The sequence below is a fragment of the Oncorhynchus mykiss genome, chromosome 15 (genome assembly GCF_057628025.1).
Source record: "Oncorhynchus mykiss isolate SJ-2025 chromosome 15, ASM5762802v1, whole genome shotgun sequence".
Classification (NCBI taxonomy): domain Eukaryota; kingdom Metazoa; phylum Chordata; class Actinopteri; order Salmoniformes; family Salmonidae; genus Oncorhynchus; species Oncorhynchus mykiss.
Window position 1 is genome coordinate 52656023 of NC_143036.1, and position 23179 is coordinate 52679201.

Here is a 23179-nt window from a genome sequence, read left to right on the forward strand (position 1 = left end):
GTCTCATTTTCAAAAGCTTCTGAAGTTGAGAGAGAGAGAACCGTGTTTTTCATGTGACCCAGTGTGAGCGATGGTACAATCCTTCACGCTGGCTACAATCTCTAGAATTAGACAAATTCATTTAAATCTGTTTTTACTCCCCTTTTGTGTTTTTATGTAAGGGTTCAGAAACCTGAGTGGAGATATCGCTGTGTGTGGAGGCTGATCTGTGGAGCCACATTAGGGGTTAGGGTTGAGAATTATCTAACAAAGCCAGAGTAATCCCAGGCTAATGAACTATGACCCTATAGCCCCTCAACACCTTTTAGAATGTTCTTCGTTAACCTCAATAGGAACAGGCCCAGCAGGCAAGTGTGGTGGAAATGACATTAATTCAATCAGCTTACAACCCAGAAATGGTCAAATATTTTAATTTTTTTGCAGTTTCACCTTCATTTAGCTTATATGGCCCATAAAGACATACAAGTGGTGTGTGCAGCAGTGCATCGCATGCAGTAGGCCTTTGTCTGCCTATTTCATTTAACAACAGAGAAGCACATATTTGTTGGCAAAGGGTGTCTGTCATACACAGATCATGTTATGACTGTACAATAACGGGCACACTGCAAATAAATATTCTATTAATTTATTATTTCAGAATTATACCGTTGTTTCCTGAGCACTATTTCCTATATCATCAGCCGGTATTTGTTCAGGGGTACATGTACAGTACGTATATCCTGGAAATCCTTGGAATCCTTCCTCTAGACAAAAAAATAAACAAGCCGTGGATGACTAACTTTGGAACAGAATAGAATCAGATGACCACAGCTAAAGTCCAGTTTTACCAGATCCATTCTTTTATATGCAGATGGCATGTCAGAACTTCATGGTGAGCAACCAAAGAAAACAGGAGATATGGAAGGCCATTGTTTAACCATTGATAACATAACCTCCGTTGAGCCATTGTCAGGTTGGAACATGACGGAGTCATCATATTTGTTGCATTCCTTGTCGGGTCAGAGATTGGAGACTAATTAGGTTCCTCTGGGGTGGGGTGGGGGGGGGGGGGGGGGGGTGTCCACCATTCCCATCTGATGTCCCTGAGGATTCTTCAAACAAATACTCCAATAAACCACATAACATCTTTGTTTCTTTGTTTATGTCCCCACGGCCTCAGTTTAAGCCTCTGTCAGTGTACTTTTTATAGTTACTTTCTAACATTTCTGAAGTCACTTTATATAAAAAGATTGTGACTCAGAGAATGGCATGATGAGGGAGTTGCAGCCTTGCGTGATCTCTTTGTGATATCTCTCGTGACGTTTCCATATGACCCCCATCTGTCCTTTACACAAAAAAACGTCATAGGACCTTATGGAAATGTTGTTGTCCTAAGTAGGCCAACGTACTGTAAGCAAAATGCAGGCGCATAATCTCATCTCTAAAAAATCTATGTGTAGAAAAAAAATGCGTGTTATTTTGTGCGAGCTGCCCAGCCAGCCTTCAGGGAGCCTGGGAAGGCATTGTGCGCTAAGAAATGTTTGAAGGCTCTACAGTATGTGTGGCTCTGTGGTTCTGTAATGACAAAAGGGACCAGGCGGTGACTCAGAGGAAATACCTTTCATGTGACTGACAAGCCGTTAAATAGACACAGGAAGAGGCGAAAGTTGAAAAGATAGCAGCGCCGAGAGAGGGTGGGGGGCGGAGGTTCCTGCCTGTTGGTTCTCCTACGCTACTCCCTCTCCTACATGCCATAGTGCTTAAGTGGGACATGGCCCCCTTTTTGCTTTACTGCTGTTTATTTTGAAGAAAACATGTGAAATACTACAGTGAATGAGATGGGCAATGTACATAGTGTATGGTAGTAAAACCAATCAAGGTTGACGAGGCTCAAGTTTACACTACATTCCATCCCCCTAACCAAACATAATGGCCTGAGTGAATTCACTTAGGCTAACTCACCCACACATACAGTGGCTTTAGGCATTGGTAGACATTATCCCTGCGTGCCAAACAGGCCTGTGAGACTAATAGAGGGTAAGTGAGAGATTATTTAATTGAAACTTCCTGGACGTCTGGTAACTGCAGGTCAAACAAACCCCCCCATTCAGTCAACTGGTGTCGGACTTCATTTGTGAGTGAAGATCTTAGGTGTTGGGCATCAATCTTTAATCGGAAGGAAGCCACTTCTTGTGCGATAAAGTCAAATCATTCTATCTCTGATGTGTCAGCACAGTGTGATGCCCATTGTTGATTGTGAAGCTACTCTAGGATCTACTTCCTATCCGCTAGGAGGTCAACTAGGAAACCTGGAAGCATTATCGTGACCCTGAAATGTTTTCATCTCCGTATTTATCAGCAGCTCATTCATCTACACCACATTTTAAAACATTTAATTTTCAAAGCAAGACGTCACGGACAGCTCCTTAGCTTTTGATGGTGATACCCATTCTATCTCTCTGGTGAAACCACCGTCAGTTCACTGTTCCCATTAACTAACGGTGAGATTATGGCTTTATCAGTTCATGTTCAATGGAGACCTTTGACTACTAGGAAAGGGAAACACATCCCAGACCCTGACCTGTGCTCTCCATCTCACTCACAATGGGACTCCCGCTCCCAGTAGTTAAAGTATGATGAACGGTCAGTGACTTCCGACACGCTAGGGCCAAGTAACAACCACACCGCTTCACTGCTCTGTGCCCAGAATCCCTCTTCCCTCCCTTGCATACTGTACACTACATATTTGGTGAACTGTCAAACCGTCAGAGTCAGAGAAACCCCCAAAATTACTATGTTGCATTACGCCATGAGACAATGAGACACCGCACAGCAGTTGGGATACGCAGGAAGCATGACAGCATGGAAATAGCTCCTTAGAATTTCAGGAGGCTAAGGGAATGCAGGGTCGTCGCGGAAACAGGCCGTCCTATGCTGAGCACAGTGAAAACGACTTTCCTATTTACTTTGGTCATATAAGGCTGTCTCATTGACTGACCACTGAAAGGGCTGTTCGAAATGATTTAGGTTTACCATTCCAATGATCTATGTGCTGTCAAACTAGAAGATAAACCCGGTAATTGTACACTGTTTTATGAGTAACTGGAATCGCTGTCATCGGGTGTTTTTATATTGTGGCCTTCTCATCCTTGCGACATGTCAGGGACACTAGTTAGTTGTACAACTGAGTACATTCAACCGAAATGTGTCTTTCCGCGTTTCACCCAACCCCTCTAAAACAGAGAGGTGCGGGGGACTGGCTTAATCGACGTCCACGTCATCGGCGCCCGGGGATTAGTTGTTGTTGGGGGCTAACTGGGCAGAACAGCAGATTTTTCCACCTTGCCGGGCATGGGGATTCAAACCATGCTCTTAATCAATGCTCTTAATCGCTAGGCTACCTGCTAGCTTCAACCAGTGTGTTATTGCACTGTGCTCCTATGCATTCATTGGCATCTAGTTCTAGTAGGATTCCACTGGCAGTTTAAAATGGGCCAGTGGCTGTGTTTCCTCTTGCAGCCCTTCCCAGAAACAGAAACAATTGAGGAAGGGAAGGTGAGTGGGAGGAGGGGGCTTAGCTAATCAGTCAAGGATGATGGATGGACTGGAGACCAGTGATTCATGGGTAGGGAGGTTGGAGGGCCGTGGGTTCACCGGATGTAGACGTCACACTGCGTGGAGACAATCATATGTCCCTGAGGGAATTGTGGGAACTTAAATATAGACATGATTTCACAGGAATACCCCTATTAGTTGTTGTTGTTTTCCCTAAACGCATACCATAGCATGTGGTCACTATGATATCATATGACTTAATGGTATTAATATCTGCCCACTACTATAATTACACTGAATGTGTTCACTACATTATGTTTTCGTAGATAGTGGATATTGTAGCTCTATGTATTGCATTGATAAGGACCCATGGCTTACATGCAGCAATCCTAACACACGGACTTCATTTTTGTGGTAGCGATTGAACCATGGTCAGTGGTGATCTAAGAGGGTGTGGGGCTGACTGTGGCCTGTGAGTTATGGAGTATTGTCCTTTATCCATCAGCATGCTGTGTCATTGTGCTTGGCTCGCCCTCTGCTCCCCCTCTGGTAATGGTGAACCAGGCCAGACCATGGCCCATGGGGTGTGTGGACTAGGTGGACCACGATTGACCGTGGTTGACCGCGGTGTTACCGGACAAACTGCTGTGTGAGGTACCGCAGCTCATCCCATGTCCAGATTTACTGATGCCTGGAATCTCCCCTCAGCACCGCAGGAGAACCTGCACAAACATTTATCCACAGCATCATGGGAGCATTGTGCTGTTTCACAATAACATTTCTAACTGTCCTCAAATTGATAGTGGTGCTTGGGCAACTGAGGATGGCTAGGCCTTTTTAGAGGAAGAATGCATTTATGATGTCATAGTCCTTTAGAGAGTTTCGATAAATGTTTAGTCTCGCCATTATAATGGAACAGTGTTTTTGTCTTATTCCTTCAACTGCCCATAAAGTGGCTGTAAGTGTTGTATACATTGGGGGGCTTGGTGGCTGTAAATTCAGTTTTAAAGCAACATATTAGACTTGGTTGTGTATAAAGGACAGTATACAAAGTGCAGATTGTGAGAAAGCAGCTTGAGAGTGCCTTTGCGTCACCCAATAATGATTAATGTTGTCTTTAGAGAGAGGGCGTATAGCCACACTGGGAAGACTCCCTCAATTTATTGCTTTACTGGACATGAAGCAATATACTCAAACCACACTCAAAACCCTCACACCACACTTGCAATTTCTTGTAGCTCCCAGAGTGACTCCCTGTCACTCCTTCTTGTACAGTATGCCCTATCCAGCTCTTCCTAGGTAAAAAGAGGTCAGACCAGGCGACCCTACCGCTATACTACTACAACGTTGTTCTCTAGTCAAACCATTTCCTTCACCATGCTAAACGGAGCACCTTTTCCAGGTGAGGAAGTGGATCTGCCCCGGGCCATGAGGATGGAGCTGCCCGGCCAGGGTTTGGTCTGAGTGAGACATCAAAAGCGAGGCGGCCAGCTGCCCGGGACTGGTTCTACGGCAGAGGTTGGCTCTCTCGCTCCCTTCTGCCGGTATAAATAGAGCCGGGGTGTGCCGCATCCAGCTGTTCCAAAATATTTTCCCCCTTGATGTTCCCTTCCCTCTCTCTCTCTCTCTTCCTCTGTACCGGGGCCTCATTGAAAGCAGTGGCTGTGCTGACATTTGGGCTCTGGCTTTGTATAGTCTGCAGAAGGTTCCCCTCCCTCTTTTGCCAAAAGGAGCTGCCTGTTCCTTCTATTGTTTTCCTCAGGTGTGCGGTAGTGTAAGAGCCAACATCGACATGCATGTGTATGTGTATAATCGCATGTGCTTAGAAAATAAATCTTGTGAAATACAGTATAGGTCAGTAGAGCTAATGTTGCAAGAAATGACCATGACCTTTGATGGCTTATGTACAGTGTCTTCGGAAAGTATTCAGACATTACTCCATAATGACAAAGTGAAAACAGGTTTTTAGAAATAAAAAAACAGAAATACCTTCCATAAGTATTCAGCCCCTTTGCTATGAGACTCGAAATTGAGCTCAGGTGCCTCCTGTTTCAATTGATCATCCTTGAGATGCTTCTACAACTTGATTGGAGTCTACATCTGGTAAATGTAATTGATTAGACATGATTTGGAAAGAAACACACTTGTCTATATAAGGTCCCACAGTTGACAGTTCAAGTCAGAGCAAAAACCAAGGAAATGCCTGTAGAGCTCTGGGACAGGATTGTGTCGAGGCACAGATCTGGGGAAGGATGTCAAAAATGTTCTTCAGCATTGAAGGTCTCCAAGAACACAGTGACCTCCATCATTCTTAAATGTTAGATGTTTGGAACCACCAATATTCTTCCTAGAGCTGGCCGCCCGGCCAAACTGAGCAATCGTCAGGAGAAGGGCCTTGGTCAGGGAGATGACCAAGAACATTGTCCAGAAGGACAACCATCTCCGCAGCACTCCTTCAATCAGGCCTTTATGGTAGAGTGGCCAGACAGAAGCCACTTCTTAGTAAAAGGCACATGACAGCCCACTTGGTGTTTGCCAAAATGCACCTAAAGACTCTCAGACCATGAGAAACAAGATTCTCTGGTGTGATGAAACCAAGATTGAACTCTTTGGCCTGAATGCCTGGAGGAAACCTGACTCCATCCCTATGGTGAAGCATGGTGGTGGCAGCTTCATGCAGTGGGATGTTTTTCAGCGGCAGGGACGGGGAGACTAGTCAGGATCGAGGCAAAGATGAACTGAGAAAAGTACAGAGATCCTTCATGAAACCCTGCTCCAGAGCGCTCAGGATCTCAGACTAGGGCGAAGGTTTGTCTTCCAACAGGACAAGATCCTTAGCACACAGCCAAGACAACGCAGGAGTGGCTTCAGGACAAGTCTTTGAATGTTGTTGAGTGGCCCAGCCAGAGCCTGAACTTGAAGCCGATCAAACATCTCTGGAGAGACCTGAAAATAGCTGTGCAGCAACGCTCCCCATCCAACTTGAAAGAGCTTAAGATGCAGAGAAGAATGGGAGAAACTCCCCAAATACAGGTGTGCCAAGCTTCTAGTGTCATTCCCAAGAAGAATCGATGCTGTAATTGCTGCCAAAGGTGCTTCGACAAAGTACTGAGTAAAGGGTCTGAATACTTATGTGAATGACATTTTTCAGTTTTTTGTAGAGAGAAAAAAAAAAAAAGTTTTTGCTTTGTCATTATGGGGTATTGTGATGTCATTATGGGGTATTGTGTGTTGATGGATCAGGGGAAAAAACTATTTAATACATTTTAGAACAAGGCGGTAACGTAACAAAACGTGGAAGAAGTTATTATCTAAATGCCTTCCGAAGGCACTGTATGTCCAATCAGATTTTCACGCTTGTTTAAGCTCTACATCTTGGCCCACGCTTCCTAAAGTGAGCATTAGCACGAATGGTAACAACAACGTCATCAATTAAACAGAGTGCTCTCACCCTTCCCTTAGGCTTATCTCACACCACCTGAGGTGCTAATAACCTTGTAATGGGCCTTGCATGTTATCAGGCTATATAATGCAGTGTATGTTTTTCACACAGTCATGTAGGTTAAACATGAAGTAATAATCAATAACACATGTACAGTACGACTTTCAGCTCAGTGAATCTATGGCAGTTGATCGATGCCATGAATCACCCAATTGGTTCAATGTTTATTTTTAGATTCAGTCTTACATGATCTAGACTCATTTAATTCAGCTCAACACCATTTATACTGTAGTTGTATGCACGCAAGTACAATCCGTACTGAATTCTAGTAAGGAGGACCTACAGGCAGAGTCCCAACCTGTAAACTGTCTTTCTTCAGCCCTCGCCTTTCCCATTTAACTCTGAGTGGCGGACTGTGACGTCCGAGTGGCCACTCAGTGGTGGATTTCCCAACAGCCCTTCTCTTCCTGTTCGATAAATCCCCCGGGCCAACACCCTTTACTACAGCCACTGTGTGTCCCGGGACTCCTGGCCGTGTCAGAACAACTCTGGGAGATTCTTGACTCTATGGTCCTGTACTTTCTCATCCGGACAGAGGATAATAGAGAAGGAAACCGTCACTTTCCAGAGGCCTATAGAACTCTACAGTATTAGCACCTGTTCTATGTCCCGGCCTTGTTTTATTTGCTTAGCCCACTTTCTTTCTTCTCTCCTTATTTGTTAATCCATTGGGCCACTTTAGGGCTTTGGCTCTGGATATGGGGGGGGGGGGGACCATTTCCTTTTCCTTTGCTCCTCATTTAGGCCTTCACTATGAAACATTTCCCAGTTCCCTCACGTGCCACTAGAACTAAATTGTTTTGTTGTTGTGCGCCTGTAGAGTCCCCTCATTGATCAGTGTTTTAGGAGGGATACTTGAGTATTACATTTTGGCTGTCCTATCACATCTTAACCCTGCTTGCAAAACTGGATAATTTACTGTTACCAGCTGTTTAAAAGCCTACCTCTCTCAATGCAAATTGCCTGTTGAACCCCACTTTAAATTGAGTAAACAAAGTTTGTGATGCCAGTCGTCTGTTCTATCAACACCAGGACCTCGACCATCTGCTCCAAACTCCCGATGCCAAATTGACTTTTGGAATGTTTTATTTGTCCGTTGCTTCATTAGCCTAAAATAAAATAAATGAAAACCCATCAGAGCTGTGCAAAGACAAACGCCCAGCAATCTGTCATGGAATGTGTATATGGGCTTGTACGAATTGGGGAAAGTTGTTCAAATTGTTCAACTTCTGGACAAAGCTCATAGAAAAAAACATTTGACTTTCCAAAAACTTTTACTGCAATTTCTGAACATCATAAATCAAGACATGAGAAATCAGCAACTGCATTATGAGAAGAGGTATGAGTAATTACATAATAATTGTCATCGTGTTGCATCATGTTGTGAACATGAAACTGATGGGATGTATCCTGAAACTGATGGCAAAACTGGTTTTATGCCTCCTGACTATCCATTGAAGCCCTTGCAGGTCAGAAACATAATTGTTTTGAACTAGAACTCAATAAAAGTGCCATTTTCTGTGATCAACCAATCTTTTCTCAATGTATTCGCCCTTCTAAGAGGTCAATGACCAGAGGTTCACAGCCTTCCCGATCCCAGGATCAAGTGACTTTGCTGGGTGTAACTGCATACACTGCCTCCTTACTTCCGCAGTCGTTTTTCCGAAGACCCAGTATACTGTAGCCTAACCCTGGAAAATGGGAATGTGACATCTCTTTCCCTTTTAGACGGAGAGGAATGCCCTGCCGCACTAATCGTTTCTGCAGGACCGGCTCTGCCAAAGGCCCTGTCTGTCCCATTGATGTTGGCTCTCACTTTTTTCAAATGTAGACGCCGGCTGAAATGTAGCTAGGTTAGTGAATTGATTAGCACTAATAGCCCTGCTGCATGACTCTATCATTGCACCACCACAGTAAAGTTGTATTGAAATAGCAATTGTTTTGGTAGCGGTAGTGTCTGTTCTACTTAGGCTATGCATTGGGGGGTATGACATAACCTACACTCATATCTGTGTTTACGTAAAATAGATGACCCTGAGTGAAGTAGTGGCCATGTTCTGTTATTAAATCATATTGGTTGACACCTGCTCGATCATGGCTTGAAGGAAGCGTAGGAAGTAGGAAGCGTGAAGAGTTCCCTTTCATTCATTCTGATTCCTCGATTAGAGCACCAGTTAGAACTAAAGGTGGTCATACAGTAAGACTTAGCATGAATCGTGTCCAAATGCCCAGTATTTTCTCAGCATTTGTCAGAGTGTATTCCTCAGAACACTGTGCAGATCTCCGAAGATGACTTTGAAATATTTCTGAATGGCCAGCCATTGCCTTAATTAGAAGTGCCACGGACATTGCTTACTTCTAACATCTTCCTTGCCTCTCTCTTCAAAAACCAATGAACCATTTGCAGGTGCCTTGCCCAAAGTGTTCAGACTCTTCACCATCAATACATCTCTATCACAAACCTGGTGTTCGGTATTCTGAGGAAACTTCCACTCTGGAAACTTCCATCCCTGAAAATAGGCTGCCTGTCTGTTTTCCAGACAGATGTTTCCCTCATGGAAACACACTCGGATCAGGATGGATCCTAATGGAAGCCAGATGACCCTGAATTCCATGACCATAATTATCATGCCCCATTAGCAGTATGTTACTGCTTACGATGTGATACACTGAGCATCCGATGCACAGTTTGCGGTGGCTGGTCGGTAAATACAACTTAAACAGTGTGTCGTCTGGTCTCTCTGTCTTCTGGGAACAGTGTGTCATGCCGGTGTCATGTTGGGAGAGGTGTGTTATGTCTACGGCTTAATTCAATTTGTACAACTACAAAGGCCGTGGCACGTTTATCTTGTGTAGTGACTCGGCTATGACGAAGTGCAGTGGTTTGCTTACAAAGAAGATGACAAATCCCTCGGATCTAGTGTACATTTGAGTGTGGGTTTGAAGATGGCGATGATAAATGGTTGGCTCTAGGTTAAGTGTTTTCTTGAAGCTCCAAACACTTGTACATTTACCACACCAGCACAATTTAAAGACCTCAGAGAAACCACTGAATAACCTGCTGAACAAGAGGATGTTCTGACAGTCTGGTTTGGTATATGTACTGTAGTTATCCATTCACTCACCTGTTTAAAATGTCAATGTAAAATATTAATCCTCAACTTTCAGGTTTGATCTTGATTGTGTAAAGGCTTCATCGATCCACAGAACACTTCCTAGTTACTACAGCACATGCATATATAGTACGGGAATAGTTCTGAGGTTCTGATTTGAAAGAGGCATATCAAATCCACGCAGGCCAGGTGTGTGATTACAGTTAGTAATTTTCCTGTTCTTCGTTTGTCTCTCAAGGCCAAATTAATCTTTGAGCCGTGTTTTATGTGAACAGGCTGTCTTTGGTTTCGATGCCAGGAGATCCTTTTGAACGGCGGCCTGGGTCAGGGTCCCCCAGCTCTCCTCTCCTCGTCTGCGTAAGTCTTTCTGCTGCTGTCCGCTTCCTTGATGTGGCAGCTTTGAGCGGCCATCATAAAAATGAAGAGATCATACATATGCAGGGATGGATGCACCATGTGTTGCGTTGGATAATTGATGCGCCCCCTTAGAATGACTCTACCCCCTCATATCAGAGCTTGATATAAGTACATATTTACAATGTACATCTAAGTACTTATCCATCTGGCCTCTCTCCTGGCTAATGTCGTGGGGGATGTTTTTTGTTTGACCTTTCACCCTCAACTCTCAGATCGCCTTTTTTTGTCTAGCCGCTCATTGCTTCATTAATTGCCAACCAACATATGAAGTTTTACGATAAATGTTTTACAGGTACCACTGTAACATTGTACATTATATTAGTGCCACGCCCCCTACTTCACAAGGATCCTTTGGCAATTATAATGGTCAAATAACTTTTTAGGTCCCTCCCATTATAACTGTGGTGATTCACTAAGGATGGCTATTTGAGCACAGATGTTACGTGACAACTAGCCTCGGTCCAACATGATGACACCTGCATTGGATGACTCATGTCCCCTCTCAGTTCGAAGTGCTGCCCTTTAGTTTGTGGAAAATTCCATGGGTCTAATAGACTGGTTCAAAAACAATTCTTCAATGTTTTACCTAATTTGTCTGCTTGCCAACAACCCAACATTCAACTGAACTTAACTTTATAATTGAGTGAGGCGAGGGGAGTGGGGGGGATTTAAGAATGTGACACAGAGGTGTTTGGAGGTTAGGGAAGTGTGATTCACAACAGCCTTCGGCCCTAAATGATCCACTTGTCTGACTTTCACACGCAGAATATATATAGACTGAGTGTTTTGGCCCGAAGGATGGGCTACCCTGAAGTATGTCCATTAGGTGCCAGACCTGGTCGTCTGGTGGGTTACTGTAAATGACGGCAACCTCATGTTGTGAAACCAAACCTAGACTGGTGAAATCACTGGCCATATAATTAGCTTTTGTGTGTGTGTTTTCTCAATTACTTTACCATACTGAACACATTGTTAACGGTTTTCGGGTGGGAACAAGAAAGCCAAGTACAGTAATTCATGCAGCTGTGAGAAAACAAAAGCTGAGACAAATCAAAATGTACTAAAGGCCCACCAAGGATATTTTATGGATAGGAATCTCTGGGTGGATGTTTTGATGAAAAACCTATAAAGGATATATCAATCACTACTGTAATACAGTCTGGACTAATAACATCGTTTCCATAGTGTGTGAAAAAACAACTCCCCATTTTATATCAGTGACATACAGTCTGTAATAATATAATCATTTGTAATAATTGTCTCTGGCTAGTTTAAACAAATGCCCCCCCCCCCTCCCCCTGAGTATTACCATAACTACTGAAGAAGAGCGGTTGACAGTGTACGTAAGTCATCAGTGAATCAATACAAAACAGTGAGCTCATGTCTCAACCTGAGATGGTGTTATGCCAGGTTTAGTGTCTTGACTTATTTGTTCCTCCTTCTGATGTTCCGTGCTGCCAGTGTAACCTCACGAGATAGGATGTGGTCTCTTCCCTACACAGTGTCTCCCGTCATTGCCACATTGATGGGAATGACTGGGAGGTGCGCAGATTATACATCCAGACAGAGTTGGCGGCCACAAATCTGCCCGCCCATAACCTCCTCTGTCATTTTAGGACAGGCCCCCACAGGGAAACCACTGTCCTCAGTCATTCTCATACACATGTTATATCAGGTGTCTCCCTGCTGCATAGCTCACATGTACTAAATACAAAATGACTCAGCTTGTGTCTGAGGCTTAGTGAATGTTATTTTCTCTGGCACATGGAGATTTCCATTTAAAAAATGGAACTACCTACCACAAAGGGAGAGACCTACCATAATTGGTCAGTGACTGTTGATCGGAATGTAGCTTATTCTTCAGAATATAAATTATGAATTGAGAGATACATTGAGGAGTCCATTTTAGGGTTGTAAAATTCCGGTAACTTTCCCAAAATTCCGGTAACTTTCCCAAAAGAATTTGGAGGAGAGAGAAATGAGAGAGTTGTTGAGTTGGTGGAGGATGCACAACATTTGCCCTAAGGAGCGTGTTATCAGTTTAATGCCACCTGAGTCAGCTCTCCGTCCTGAGGGGAGTGCTATCAGTCTGGTAAAATCAGTGCCGGCTCCACGCACCAGGTCTCCAGTACGCCTTCCCAGCCCTGTACGTCCTGTGCCAGCTCTCCAAACTTGCCTTGAGGAGCGTGTCATTTGTCCGGTACCATTTGTGCCGGCTCTACGCACCAGGTCTCCAGTGTGCCTCCACAGCCCAGTACGTCCTGTGCCAGCTCCTCGCACTCACTGTGCGAAGTGTGTCATCGTTCCGGTACAATTGATGCCGGCTGTACGCACCAGGTCTCCAGTGCACCTTCACTGCCTGGTACGTCCTGTGCCAGCTCCTCGCACTTGCCGTGCGAAGTGTGTCATCGAACCGGTACAATTGGTGCCGGCTATACGCACCAGTCCGGTATGTCCTGTGCGCCTGTGCCCCGTCCTGTATGTCCTGTGCCTGCTCCCCGCACTCGCCCTGAAGTGCGTGTCACCAGTCCAGTACCACCTGTGCCGGCTCCATGCACTAGGCCTCCAGTGTGTATTCACAGTCCAGAGCCGCCAACGAGGGTTCACAGTCCAGAGCCACCAGCGGCGGTTCACAGTCCAGAGCCACCAGCGACAGTTCCCAGTCCAGAGCCTCCAGCGGCGGTTCACAGTCCAGAGCCTCCAGCGGCGGTTCACAGTCCAGAGCCACCAGCGACAGTTCCCAGTCCAGAGCCTCCAGCGGCGGTTCACAGTCCAGAGCCTCCAGCGGCGGTTCACAGTCCAGAGCCACCAGCGAGGGTTCACAGTCCAGAGCCGCCAGCGAGGGTTCCCAGTTCAGAGCCGCCAGCGACAGTTCCCAGTCCAGAGCCTCCAGCGACGGTTCGCAATCCAGAGCCTCCAGCGACAGTTCGCAGTCCAGAGCCTCCAGCGACGGTTCGCAGTCCAGAGCCTCCAGCGACAGTTCGCAGTCCAGAGCCTCCAGCGACGGTTCAGAGTTCAGAGCCGCCAGCGAGGGTTCCCAGTCCAGAGCTTCTGGCGAGGGTTACCAGTCCAGAGCCTCCGGCGACAGTTCGCAGTCCAGAGCCTCCAGCGACGGTTCAGAGTTCAGAGCCGCCAGCGAGGGTTCCCAGTCCAGAGCTTCTGGCGAGGGTTCCTAGTCTAGAGCTTCCAGCGATGGTTCACAGTCCAGAGCTTCCGGCGACGGTTCCCAGTCCAGAGCAGGAGCCCTCCTCTGCGCTAGTGTCCAGTCCAGACACGGCGTCTAGTCTTAAGCTCCTAGGCCGGAGCCTTCCTCAGCCCCGGTGACCAGTCCAGGCACGGCGACCAGCCCAGCTCCAAGGCCGGAGTCTTCCTCTGCGCCGGTGCCCAGTCTGGGCGCAGCTTTCAACCCAGTTCCAGGGCCGGAGCCCTTCTCTGCGCCAATAGCCAGTACGGGCACGTCGTTCAGCCCGGTGCCAAGGTCGGTTCCGGGGTCTGGGGGGGGCTACGACCGACAATAATCACCCCCCCCCCCCACCCTCCCCATTTGGTTTCAGGTTTTGCGTCCGGAGCCCGCACCTTTGGGGGGGTACTGTCACGCCCTGACTATAGAGAGCCCTTGTTTCTCTATAGTGTAGTAGGTCAGGGCGTGACTGGGGTATTCTAGTTTATTATTTCTATGTGGTGTTCTAGTTTATTTTTCTATGTTGGTGATTTGTATGATTCCCAATTAGAGTCAGCTGGTAATCGTTGTCTCTAATTGGGGATAATATTTAGGTATCATTTTTCCCACCTGTGTTTGTGGGATATTATTTTGTGTTCTGTGCATGTGCACCACGTAGTCACGTTTCGTTGTTAGTTTATTGATTTATTGTTTTGTTCTTGCTAAGTTTCACTTTATAATAAAATGTGGAACTCAACATCCGCTGCGCCTTGGTCCGTCTCTCCTCACGTACATGACATCTCTCTACTATTATTTTGACATTTCACATTCTAAAAATAAAGTGGTGATCCTAACTGACTTAACTAAGACAGGGAATTTTTACTAGGATTAAATGTCAGCAATTGTGAACAACTGAGTTTAAATGTATTTGGCTAAGGTGTATGTAAACTTCCGACTTCAACTGTATACCTATTACCTGGGTTCTGAAGCACTTTGTACTATTTTTAGGGATTTCAAGTGGTTGACTCACAAGTGTAAATGGATTGTGTAATCATGATTATATCACTCACAGAGTTTGAAAGTGGATTAGAAATTCACAATTACACTTCCAACTCACACACATACTAAAGTTGATTTCAGCCTATGATGGATGCAAGTTCGATTTTGTTATTTTGCCAGTACAGCTTGGGGCTGTAGTTTCAAGATTTCTCAACACAGTTGGCACTGATGTCTAGTTTATTATTTCTATGTGGTGTTCTAGTTCATTTTTGTATGTTGGTGATTTGTATGGTTCCCAATTAGAGGCAGCTGGTAATCGTTGTCTCTAATTGGGGATCATATTTAAGTAGCATTTTTCCCACCTGTGTTTGTGGGATATTATTTTGTGTCCTAGCATCCTCGCGTCTTTCGAAGAGTAGAGCGCTGTGATGATCAACACCAACAAGGCAACATCCAGACCGGGGGTCTTCTCTGTTCTGTTCAGTCCTGTCCACTGACAGCCAGACGAGGGGTGGATAAAACGATAGCAGCAGCTGCCTTTGCCCTAGCAGATCTGTCAGGCCTGAGCTCACGGCTGTGTGCGTACTCTGGCTGTGTGCCCTCTGCTCTGACTGAACATCTCTCCTCTGCTTATCTAAATGTTTCCTCTCAGTGTGTGTCAGGAAGAGTCTGTGTTTTTGTACCCAGGCCCACCTTATAACTCTGATGTTTTGTGCCGTGTAAAGACTGCAGTAAAGTGATGTTACAGACACACCCCATTCATGTTGTTCAGGTAATTTACTCAGGTAATACTTTATAGACAAATTAACCGTTTTTATCATGCCATATCACGACTTGACATATTATATTATTTACACCACCATAACACTAACTGGCCAAGTTTCTCTCGTGTAATATATACATTTCTGTCAGAATGCATGTCACTGATGTGATGGCTTTGATACTGTCTAATCTAACTAAAGGGGGCTGTTATATAGCGAACGATGACGCAAACTCTCCCGTGAGTCTATATCTCATTTCTGTGTGCCATTTCAAACAAGTGGGGGGAAAATAGCAGATTTAGAAAGTGGTTTCAAACTGGATAAGCCCTCTCTTTAGACGACATTCCCATCTAACAATGGTGTCAGGGGATCGATCAGCGGCAAGAATGTGTTTAAAGAGCGCGTTTGAAGTCGTCTGTTGACGTTTCCTCCTCCTCTCACATTGCACGCCACTCTACGAGAGAGCCCATGACGCCTGCGGTGGGGCTGGGTTGTCTAAACCCATCCCAAGAAGCTGTGGCTGTGGTCTCTCGCTTTCTCATTTCCCAGAACTTCTCTTTTGTGTAATAAACCGACATTCTTCAGAAAATACCTCATGCTTCCCTAAATTGGGAGGCTTTAAGTTCAACGCGGTAGTTCCATAATGGTCTTTGAGAAGTCATTCTCTTTAAATTAGGGTTTTGATTCGATACCATGCGCCAGATCTGAGCTATGCCTCGCAATTACGTTCAAGGAGGAACTTGTGTTCTGCTTTTAGTAGTCAATCACTCACATGCACCTTACAGTTCAATCAAAGCCAATTCGTAGTCGTGGAGCCCTTGTCAATCATAGCAGGTACAGATGTACTGGTTGGTACTGGTTGTCATTATAGGGACCTCGGTGTAGCTCTAAAATGCTTTCCCTGCTCCACAGCCGTGTCACGCTAACCATTACGATATCACTTCTATCCATTTAGTTGGTAGTAGGACTAATGCATACTGCATGTCCTCTCCTCTGCTGGTGGTTTTCCAGACTGTGGTAACGTTCTACTTTGTCTTCTTTCCCAGGTGACAACACCAACGTTCCCCGTGGTGGTCAAGATGGGCCATGCCCACGCCGGCATTGGCAAGGTAACCCCCCCCCCCCCCCCAATCCACACACACCACCACCACTAAGGTCTGGGCACTCCCTAGCTGCTCATCTCTCCACCCCACCATTACATGTCTAGTCTTGATTTGTTTGTGTTTGTAATGCTAACCTATTACATACTGTGCAGTTAGGAGTTGAGCTGTACATAACAGACCAGGCTCCTTATCTCTTCTCTGTGTATCTCTGAGCTTGCCAAAGGGATGATGGCATGACATCCCTTCCATAAGCAGACTATCAGTCTCGGAGAGGAGGTGGAGACGGGTGTGAAGCTGAGCTGGATCTGGTCCTTGTCGAAACCCATGATCTCACAGCCTGTCTGATAGGAAGGGACTTTGGGGGCTTTTTCATGGGGTTTTACATGTTATTAAGGAGTTAGGGAGGAGATATGGGCATGGCGTGGGCACCGGCATGCTGATCAGTGTCGGGATCTGAAGACCTCTTCTACTTAACTCATTAAGGCCTGGATATGCTACTGCAAGTGTGAGTCTGCAGCGGTGCAGAAAATAGACAACGCTTGAACATGGACATATCCTAATTTCTCCTTATATCTTATTCCTCCTCTTTGTTTCACCATTTTGTTCTACAGTCCATGTTGTTCTATACTTCATCCTCCATTGAATACAACATTCTAAACTCTGGAGAGAAGCCGTCTCATGTCTCGTAACCTCAATACTATTTTTCTCATTAGACCATTGTAAATAACAACAAGGATTAAAACAAGCATGTGACTGTTCGCCTCGGGGCACCCAGGCACCGGGCAGGCAGCATAACAACCCAGCTAAGTGGGTCATTAGCAAGTGGCACCACCACAGGGTGCGCGCAAACACACAGGGAAGCAAGCAACACACACACACACACACACACACACACACACACACACACACACACACACACACACACACACTTTCAACAGCATGCAGTTCAGTGAACAGTCAACCAAAGTGAGTGATTACTAGCCCCAAATGGAGCCCACCTTCCTCACATATAATACAGAACCTCCCAGGCCGAGTCTGTGCGTTCACACAGTACACAGGGGGAAGCACTTCCTATACGTTTATCCCCCCTTTCCATCTGAAGGGCTGGGTGGGGTTTCCTATTTTACAGGAACCTGGAGTGCTATAGAGTTCCCACATGCCCTCTGGCTCACTTAGCATAGGCCCATTGTAGACCAGGACCTCACTTAACTCCTCTGACCTCACAGAGGACTTAGAACTGGGGGAGAGAAGAGGGTCTGGATGTAGGCCATTCAAGTGCTTCACATGGCTTTTAAGTTGAGCTGAGAGTCTCTTGACAAAAGACATTGGTTAAAATTCAAGTATCTGGAGTTGTGGAATTGGGACTAGGACTATGGCCCGTGTTACGATTTTCAGTTGTTTTTTCAGTTGTTTTTAACACTACGTTTGCGTTAACCTAATGTAATAAACTGCAGGGGGTTTTCACTTCAACAGTTCTTTATGATCCGTAGCCTAAGTCAAATGTTACGGCAATATCTTGTAGGATGACAGGGTGAATACCCGTTTAAAAAAAGATTGGCTACTTCTATCTTCCCATCCTAGTCTAAAGTCAATCAATTTTTTGTATTTTTTATTTATGATATCAGATCTCAGAAAGAGACCTTTACAGCCTGTCCATCGCATGGAGTTGTTAATCCTGGTTAGGGGAGTTACGAATGGCTCACTAAAGGGTAGACAGACTTAACAGACACTAGGGAATATTTCATAACCATCGAAACTGGGCAGTGTCCAGAATCACGTTGCTTTCCACCTCAACCAGCTCTTGATCCAACTGCCAGTACATACCCTCTAAATTACCTTATGGTTTCTGCTTCCAGTATTATAGTTGACTTTATTTACACCATGGTTTGGCTTCTTTTTCTCTGGTATTGGGTTATACCTTTGGAACAACAGTGGGTAGCCAAGTGCACAAATACTTTCCTCATATGAACAGAGGAAAACCATTTCCCCCTTGTCTAGCTACCTCCACCGCTATGTCAAACATACTCAAGATGCTAAGTAAGAATCTTCAAAAGTAGTTATGACAAAACAGAGAATGAAATGCCTGATCCACAAAGTGGGCCAACTCGAGCCCGCCCTCCCTTATATCTTTACCATAGGAGACCTCTTCATCTCACTTGAGAATTAGGCCACAGGAGAGAAGAAGAGACGAGCTGAAAGGAGAGAGGAGTGTGGGTGGGAAAGGGAGAGCATCAGTCCAATCTGTCCCTGTCCACGACAGCGCCTCACTGTTGCCACCGACTCCCACTGCATGACGGATGAATCATAATACCAAAGATAACAGCCAGAGGGATGATAATGAGAGTCAATGGAGGGAATATAAAGGGAATGTCCAGGACTCTGGCTGCTATCACCATACATCATATGGATGATGTACATTCAGACAGCTGTACATTACGGGCTGTTGATTTATGGCTACTACTCCGCTGCCCCTTTTCCCGTGGTCTGAGGGAGTTTCTGGAGTGTTGGACTCCCTCTTTTGTTAGCTATCAATACAGACATAGCTGGTTGGTACTTGAATTTCTTAGGCATAGTGTGCCTGTCAGTTAATATATTTAATCAAACCTGTTTACATTAAAAAGACAAAAGATACTGTAGATTAGCATGTACTGTATGAAAAAAGGAGTCTACAGAATTTGGATAAGTTGTGGGTCGATTGAATTTAGCTACTGTTTGTCATTTCCATCAAAATGTTGTCTAGCATATTAGTGGTGGAAGAGGTGAGTTTACTCCCTTACTATGTAAAGGGCTTTTGAGCACCTACTACAGGTGGAAACCCGCTATATAGATGCAATCAATTATTACTGCACTGTCTGTATATGAAGTCATTGTGTACCTGATGAACTCTCATGGATGTGAGAAACATGCAGCTCCTAAAATCCTAACATTTTCCAGAGAGGAAGCTTTTCATTGTCCTGTCTGTGTTGGATTTACATTCCTGTGGGATTCTAACAGTCTACTTCAGCTCCTGTCTCATTGCTTTTACAGCATGTTTGGTAATTAACCATCACAAAGCACCAATTAGGCATATCTTCCTGCCGATGAACTAATTAGTGGTGTCTTCCTGTTTCAGATCAAAGTGGAGAACGAACTTGACTTCCAGGATATTACCAGTGTGGTGGCGCTGGCCAGAACCTATGCCACCTCTGAGCCTTACATCCTGTCCAAGTACGACATCAGGATCCAGAAAATCGGCAACAACTACAAGGCCTACATGTAAGTATGATGTAGTCTCTATGCTGTGTACACTGGGTTTTGTCTGTGACTTGGACATGTCAGCAATGAATGTGACTAGAAGGAAACTATATGACTTGCATGTGAATGACTTTACCAGAGGGGGGGGGGGGGGGGGGGGGGGTTGGCATGGAAACACAGACGGATGAAGAGAAACATAAAAAGAGACAGAGAAATAGAGAGATGGCTAGAGAGACAGAGACAGAGAGATGGCTAGAGAGACAGAGAAATAGAGAGATGGCTAGAGAGACAGAGAAATAGAGAGATGGCTAGAGAGACAGAGAAATAGAGAGATGGCTAGAGAGACAGAGAAATAGAGAGATGGCTAGAGAGACAGTGACATAGAGAGATGGCTAGAGAGACAGAGACATAGAGAGATGGCTAGAGAGACAGAGAAATAGAGAGATGGCTAGAGAGACAGAGACATAGAGAGATGGCTAGAGAGACAGAGACATAGAGAGATGGCTAGAGAGACAGAGAAATAGAGAGATGGCTAGAGAGACAGAGACATAGAGAGATGGCTAGAGAGACAGAGACATAGAGAGATGGCTAGAGAGACAGAGAAATAGAGAGATGGCTAGAGAGACAGAGACATAGAGAGATGGCTAGAGAGACAGAGACAAGCCCTAGAATAGTCCATCCTGCATACCAATATAAGTGTGGGAATAGGCCCATGGTACGCCCTTCCCAGTCAGTGGAGCCATGCAGGGCTCACCTACACAACAGCACCTTCTCTACCCAGGGACAACGACCAGGGTTGCACCCTGAACTGGCATTCCATTCTGTCTCCCCAGAGGGAAGTGATAGGATCAGCCGACGTGACTGTGACCACTGGGCAACTTCAGCCTCATAGTCTCAATCTTAGTTTGAACTAATATAATCTTCTCTGAGTAACCAGCCACTTCAATTTCAAATGGTCAACAGCACCCTCTTGTATACAACAGACCTTTGCAATACATGTAAAACACCATGCACAGTAACAATGAAAGTGTGAATCTACGCCCTTTCTACTTTCATGTTTCTCAATCCGAACAATTATTGCCTGACTAAAACGAGTGGAATTTACCTCCTTATCTCCACTTATTTCCTCGGCACCAGTCATGAAAGCACGTCTCCAACCGACCGTTACACAAACATAATATAGGCGTACATTGCAATCGTCATCAGTGTAGAATTCAACGATAACACCCCCCCCCCCCCCAGGGTCTTCCGTTGAACTACAAAAACAAAAACACAATGACTAAGCTAGCTGACCGTTGCTTTCCATTCCGGTCCAGAGAATAGCTGAATGCCTGATTCATTTCCTTGATTTTCTCTTTGATTTGATCTCACCTTTTCTAGGAGGACGTCCATCTCTGGCAACTGGAAGGCTAACACAGGCTCAGCCATGCTGGAACAGATCGCTATGACAGACAGGTAAGCCGGCCTATAGACACTTTGTTAGACATAACAGATAAGCCTTATTATGAGAAATTCTGAAAGCTTAAAGATGTATTAGTGTGTTTATTAATGTGCACACAAGTAATTACAAGACAATGTGATGGGAGTTTAGAAGGCAAGTGAAAAGTGCATGTGCAGGAGTGGTAAAAATGAACAAACCCGAGGGGCTTGTATGACCCCCCCCCCCCCCCCCCCCCCCTTCAAATATGTCATACAAGCCCCTCAGGTTAGCAAAAGTTGTTTTTGATTTGATTTGATTTTGGTTTTTCACTGCCCAGGTCTGTTTTGTAGTTGACAATGACAGTTGTGGATGTCACTGTGTTCCAGATATCGTGCGTGGGTGGACTCCTGTGCCGAGATGTTCGGGGGCCTTGACATCTGTGCTGTGAAAGCCGTCCACGGGAAAGATGGCAACGACTACATTATCGAGGTCAGTTGATTTTTAGCATGTCGTAGCAAGTTCTGATTAAGAAAATGACACAGTATCTCTAGGCCTTCTCTTTCAGGGTAAAAAAACAACAACAAAAAACACAAGACATATCTCATATCATGATCACTGTATGTGTTCCTGATATAATATTTGCCAGACTACGTACAGCTAGAGGTAAATTGTAGTTATCAAATATTCTGAAGAATGTTCCGGCAACACGTGGTGTTCACCATGTATGCTAACCACGTTTGAATTGCATGAGTCATAATAAACAGGGCGTGAGTAACAATGGATGGTGATGAAAGATCATGTCAAGTCCAGAAACATGTTTAATCACATTTCTCTGGTGGGCGATATCATTTTCAAAGTCATCATGAAGTAATAGATTGCATTGACAGACAAGAGTTTGGCGGGCGATGGTGGAGGACGAGGGCGCAGTCGGGATAGATCAGGCATGATTAGTCCGAGTCAGAGCAATGAAAGAATGATTACGCCGTTAGGTCAAACACGACGGTCTGTCTGTCTGTCTGTCTGCCTGCCTGCCTGCCTGCCTGCCTGCCTGTCTGTCTGTCTGCCTGCCTGCCTGCCTGTCTGTCTGTCTGCCTGCCTGCCTGTCTGCCTGCCTGCCTGCCTGCCTGTCTGTCTGCCTGCCTGCCTGCCTGCCTGCCTGCCTGCCTGCCTGTCTGTCTGTCTGTCTGCCTGCCTGCCTGCCTGCCTGCCTGTCTGTCTGTCTGTCTGTCTGTCTGTCTGTCTGCCTGTCTGTCTGTCTGCCTGCCTGCCTGCCTGCCTGCCTGCCTGCCTGCCTGTCTGTCTGCCTGCCTGCCTGCCTGCCTGCCTGCCTGCCTGCCTGCCTGCCTGCCTGCCTGTCTGCCTGCCTGCCTGTCTGTCTGTCTGTCTGTCTGTCTGTCTGTCTGTCTGGCTGAAGTCATAGATAACTGAGGAAACGTTTTGTTTTCCTCAGTTGGTTCAAATTGCAGAACTGAGGAGAAGATTTAGGGAGGACCATAGAGATAAAATATAGTGTTTTGTTCTGTGGGGAGGACCGTGTGTATTCAAACCTGTGAAACTCAAGGGTCAAGATAGACACAGACATAATGAGAAACAGAGATCTTATCATTGCAATCAGTTGTGGTACACTTGGGTTTCTTCACATTTTGTGTTACAATTTGCAATTAAAATGGATTTAATTGTTATTTTTTGTCAACAATCTACACAAAATACTATGTCAAGGTAAAAAAAGATGAATGAAAAATAAAACACCAATATACCTTGATTAGATAAGTATTCACCCCCTGAGACACTTTTTTTATTAAGAGCTTTGCACACCTGCATTGTGCAATCTTTGCCCATCATTCTTTTCAAAATTCTTCAAGCTCTGTCAAAGTGTTTTGGGGTCATGGCTATTCAGCAATTTTCAAGTCTTGCCATAGATTTTCAAGCAGATTGA

The 23179-nt window shown here is 45.3% G+C and overlaps 1 protein-coding gene across 1 annotated transcript in view; it reads left to right on the forward strand.

Moving 5' to 3' along the window:
* LOC110490220 (synapsin-3) overlaps nt 1–23179 on the forward strand; it is a 135846-nt gene that overhangs the window by 93746 nt on the left and 18921 nt on the right. Inside the window, exons 7-10 of the mRNA XM_021563489.3 lie at nt 16533–16595; nt 19702–19844; nt 21204–21278; nt 21630–21732. Coding sequence (XP_021419164.3) covers nt 16533–16595; nt 19702–19844; nt 21204–21278; nt 21630–21732 — 384 coding nt within the window. The remainder of the gene's footprint in view (nt 1–16532; nt 16596–19701; nt 19845–21203; nt 21279–21629; nt 21733–23179) is intronic.